The 5,029-nt window shown below is 41.6% G+C and overlaps 1 protein-coding gene across 4 annotated transcripts in view; it reads left to right on the top strand.

Annotated features, from left to right (window-relative positions):
- Nucleotides 1-336: 336 nt before the first annotated feature.
- The window catches only part of SERPINE2 (serpin peptidase inhibitor, clade E (nexin, plasminogen activator inhibitor type 1), member 2), a 10,318-nt gene continuing 5,625 nt past the window's right edge, over nt 337-5,029 (top strand). For 2 of the 4 annotated variants that reach the window (XM_010001614.1, XM_010001613.1), the window contains exons 1-3: nt 337-608; nt 3,044-3,271; nt 4,306-4,503. In XM_010001614.1, coding sequence (XP_009999916.1) covers nt 353-608; nt 3,044-3,271; nt 4,306-4,503 — 682 coding nt within the window. In that variant the 5' untranslated portion in view covers nt 337-352. Of the gene's footprint in view, nt 609-1,298; nt 1,320-1,769; nt 1,890-3,043; nt 3,272-4,305; nt 4,504-5,029 lie in introns of all 4 variants that reach the window. The other 2 variants (XM_010001611.1, XM_010001612.1) reach the window with 2 other exon arrangements.

Genomic DNA, 5,029 nt, shown 5'->3' with positions numbered 1-5,029 from the left:
ATCTTAGTGCGTGAGGGCTGTACCACAAGGCTGCCTAGCACTCATTTCTCCTAAGGGGCAGTTTAAATAAAATGCCAAGACTCCATTTAATGGAAACACAAAACTGTGTGTGGTGGGAGGTGGTCTCCCAACTTTGGTGGCTTTTGTCCTGTCACACAGCCAATAATATCTAGCTGTATTATGGTTATCTTGGATGTAAGTCCTGTTGCTAGAGCTCCAAGTGGTACGTGGAGCATGTGCAAGACTTGCCTGCTCTTTAGGTAAAAAATAAATTCAGTTGAAAGTAAAAATGCTGTACTTGTGAAAACTTTACTTTCCCTCATGTTCTGTTACAGGTAACTAACCAGAAATCATGAACTGGCACTTCCCACTTCTCGTTGTTCTTGGGACGTTAACATCTGTATGTTCCCAGTTCAATTTTTATCCTCTGGAAGAACTTAGCTCTGATGTTGGAATCCAGGTCTTCAATCAAATAGTGAAAGCTAAGCCTCAGGACAATGTTGTTGTTTCTCCTCACGGGATTGCATCAGTCCTGGGGGTGTTGCAGCTGGGTGCTGATGGCAAGACAAAGAAGCAGTTGACAACTATGATGAGATACAGCGTAAATGGTCAGTGATTTCTAAGGTGGCTTTGGGTGTGTTTTGTCAGAATCTTCATTCTGTCTTGAGATGGCTTTCAAAGTGTGGTAGATTGCATCATACACCAATTAACTCTGTTTACCAAAGCACAAAATTAACATGCTTGAAGTTAATTGGCAATTTGAGTATGGACCTGTACATACACTTAAGCTGGTTTCTAAGCAGTTTTGTTAATGACTCCAGGGCCCTGGCTAGAACTGCCTTCATCCCTGCAAAGCTGATTTTCCAGAGCATGGTCCAGTGGCAGCACTGTGCAGGAAGGCTGCAGAATCCCGTTTCAGCCTGTACTGAGTCTTAATGTGCCACTCCTTAGATAACAGGGCAAGATAATATTTCTTGTTGTCACATTGAAACTAGTGCAAATTCTAAGCATACACTTGATACTTTCATTTTTATGCCCTTCAGCTTTGTTCACTTGTTTTTCTGCTGTGAGGATCCCTGAACCTGTAATTCTTGTAGTGCCCTCTTCAAACTGCTGTTTCTGCTTGTCCCTGTGCCTGACACTGCATGCATCTGTGTTCATATTCTCTGCCAATGTCTACGCCTCGAGAGGGTGTAGGCTGAAGGTTCTTGCTGCTTTACTTTACATGCTGAGTATTTTTGTGAGTGTTTGCCAGCAAAATTTAACATCTTAGTGCTGGCATTCTGCCTTCCTTCCAGGAATAGGAAACCCTTCAAGAGGTAAGTGCACTTTTAAATCTTGAGCAGTATCGTCATATAACGTGTTGTCCTGTCTTCATTTGCTTTGCTGTTTTGGTTCTGGGTTTCAAGTATAGCAAAATGATTTGTCAGCTTGAGATCAAAATGCTGTAGATTGAAATCTCTTCATTGGATAACCAACATCAGGAACATTTGAATCCTCAAAATATATGTAATTGCAAAAATTGAGGCAACTGGTTTTATTTGGCCTGCACATTTTCTAATCGAGCTGTGATGCACAGAGGTTCTCAAACTTCTTAGGAGGTAGCCAGTACCTTGTTCTAGAGATTTGTTTAGGGCATGCTACTTACCTCTTTGCACGTATCTCCTCTGCTCTTGTTCATGATTGCCTTACAGTCCTTTGGCAACTACACCAAATGCTTTGTTGGAAAGTCTTTAATTTATCTTTAGCTGTCTTTTAATGCAATTTAGCAGCTGGAAGCACAGAGGAGAGCCAGCATCATGAGACCAGTCAGCTCTCCCAGGACCACAAGCAAGTGCTCCGTGGACCACCAGTGGTTCACAGAATACAGTTTGAGAACCTCTGTTATGGTATGTTCTCCAAAAGAATTTATCCATAATATTGGAGAGTGAACATGTAGAAACTTACCCAAATGACCCAGCTAAAGCATTCATGATATATGAAACAGCAAAGCTATCTGAGGCTTTTTTCTCATATGCAGCTAAGAGAATAATTCTGAAATAACTTATTCCCTTTGTATCTCTCATTTCTTGAGTTTGTCTACATAAGGAAGCAATCTGGAAATGTTTTTTGCCTAAATTATATTGGGAGACAGGGAGCCCATTAATGACCACTGTAAAAATGGCCACCCAAGAATCCTGTTCAATAGGAGGGTTGAACGTGAATTGCTTGCCTGGCAATAGCTTCCCTGTGTAGACAAGCACTCATTCATAAGCCGTAACAGTGGGGAGAACTGGGTATGGTGAACATAGCAGTTCTTCTCTGCTGCCATATGCCTTCTCTCATGTACAGTGAAGGAACTAGCAAGCACTTGATGCTGTCAGGTCCTAAGGATCTTGACTGTAAGCACTGGAACCTACTGCTTTCCTTTTTTCCTTTTCTAAAGGCAAGCTCAAGTGTTAAGGGATTGACTCCTGCTTGTAGCTGATGTAGGTGAAGACCTAGTCTTTAAGGAAACTAAGACTTGAACTTAGAGGAATCACTACAGCTTCCTTTATTCTCCAGTAAATGGAAAGGAAGAATGATGAGAAAACAACTTTAGCTTTGCACTTGGAGGTTCAAGACCACCTGCATAATCCTGCAGACCTGCTGGCTCTGAGTGAACAGCCTGACCCCTCCACTTCCTTTGTAGCTGTTGCAGAGCTCACAGGTGACCTGGGCTTATATGATATGAAATACACTTTTGAAACAGTCACTTCTGTGGAAGAGCATGGTTAGTAGATCTACAGAAAACTTGAATACAAATATCCCCAGCACTACCCATAGCATTCTGAGCAGATAGCTAGAGGTGCAGCAGGCATCACAACAAAGGCCATGTTTTTGCTAGTGTTCTTCAGATGAGAGATCAGAAATGGTTATTTTGGAAGGCCTCTTGATGCCTGCTTTGGTCTCCTGTTCAAGTGCAGCACTTAAAATGTCTGACCTTTCATGTCATTAATAGTTGCATATAAAGTAACTGTTCATCATCATATTCTAAATTAAACTTGCTGTTCTTTCCAACTAGGAGTTGGTAAAGCCTTAAAGAAGATAAACAGGCTCGTAGTCTCAAAAAAGAATAAAGACATTGTTACAATTGCTAATGCAGTGTTTGCAAAGAGTGGCTTTAAAATGGAAGTGCCTTTTGTTACAAGGAACAAAGAGGTGTTTCAGTGCAGTGTCAAGAGCTTGGACTTCGAGGACCCAAATGCAGCATGTGATTCCATCAACCAGTGGGTGAAAAATGAAACAAGGGGTGAGTATTAGTGAGTGCTTTTTGTGTGTGGCAGGGTGGTGTCTGAGACATCTCAGATCCAGTTGGAAGTACTGGGGAAAGATGAGGAGGGAGAAAACACTGTGCCTTGCAACTGAAAATTGTCTTTAAACTGGCATGTTTTAGAGCTGATGGGCCAGGAATCTGCAGTCCCACTGCCCGGGCAGATGTGCCTGTTTGGCCTTGAGGGATGTGTATACTGCACGCCCATCTGCCTGTGGGATCAGGGGACCTTCTGCTTTTCCTTGCCTTCATACAACCAGTGAGAAATCTGAGCAGAGTTCTTCTCTGCTTTCTCAGAAATACTTGAAAGCGACTCAGATGTTTCACTTGGTAAATGGGACTTGTGGAAAGCTGTAGAGCAGTTCAGCTTTTGTTCTTGCTGCCTTAAACTCTTGCAAGATATGGCCATGTTCTTAGAAATCGTGTTTAGTGGAGGTTTTTTTTTTACCCTGCCTTGACAGAATTCCCCATGGTTCAAGTCTCTTGGTCTCTAGTTGCTAAGTTTACATTTGCTAAAGCTTGAAATCATGTTTTGCAACATATAGTCTAGGTGAACTATACTTTTGGTGTCTTGGAGTTAAAACCAGTGTCTTCTGGATACAAGAGTGTTGCTGATTGTGCTGGATGTGGTATTTGTGGAATGAAGCTGTCAAATTCTTCCCCTACTACTTCACTAGTTTTGCATATCAATGTTGCAAGTAGCTGTGAATGTGAAAGTGCTTCAGCTGAACCTACTACCAATAACAGGCTTAGTTTGAGTCTTAGATCTGCTCATTTGCTGGCAAGGATAAGGCCCTGTTATAGTTATAACACCAGTCTATTGATTAGCAAGTAGTCTGTGTTCTAAGTATCTCAAAGGTTTACTTTCTGATAAAGAATACCCTTGGCTTTAGGAACCTCAAATATGTTACCCTTTGAGGAGTTGGCCTAAAGTAGTATGTGCTTTGGGTTTTCTTTGAGCAGTTGGCCAATGTTATGACATCAAATACTCAGACTTTCTTTATTTCTTCTAGGTATGATTGATCAGGTTGTAGCTCCGGATGATATTGATGGCAGTTTGACTAGACTGGTTCTAGTAAATGCTGTGTATTTCAAGGGCTTATGGAAGTCAAGATTTCGACCTGAAAATACTAAGAAACGTCCCTTTCATGGAGCTGATGGGAAGACTTACCAAGTTCCTATGCTGTCCCAGTTATCTATCTTCCGCTGTGGTAAGCTGAGAAACTCCCACTGCCACCACCAACAGCTTTATTATTTTCCTTCAAACTAAACTAAAAAGTTTGGTGTACATGTGGTATTGAATGGTGTTATTCATTGTAGCTTAGGTAGGAGGCTTTGTGTTACAGAAGTGTCTCATCCTGCTGAGGTATGGATGAGTTTGCTGTGCAAGGTATTTAACAGCTGCTTAAAGTTAAATAGTCTGACAGAGTACTTGCCATATCCTGTTGTCTTTAAAAAGGAAAACCTGAAGTACCCAAACTGAGAACTTTGCTTTGCAGTACAATTAATTCTTATTTATTTAAGGGGTCTGAATGAAGGAAAACTGCCCACAGAAACAGAACCCAAAGACTTATCTGGCAATGAGCTGTGTATGAAAAAAGATCGGATTAGAATCAGTATATTTTAGTGTATAATAAAGAAATGGCACTTGTATGGCCCACAGTCCTGGGGGACCCAGGGGAGCACAGGGTCAGTAGGTTGGCCTATCTCTCTCAAGGTGTGAAGCTGCTCTTAAAA

The sequence above is a fragment of the Chaetura pelagica genome, unplaced genomic scaffold (assembly GCF_000747805.2).
Source record: "Chaetura pelagica isolate M959 unplaced genomic scaffold, ChaPel_1.0 scaffold207, whole genome shotgun sequence".
NCBI lineage: Eukaryota > Metazoa > Chordata > Aves > Apodiformes > Apodidae > Chaetura > Chaetura pelagica.
Note: the sequence above shows the minus strand (reverse complement) of the source record. Positions and strands in the feature narration are given on the sequence as shown.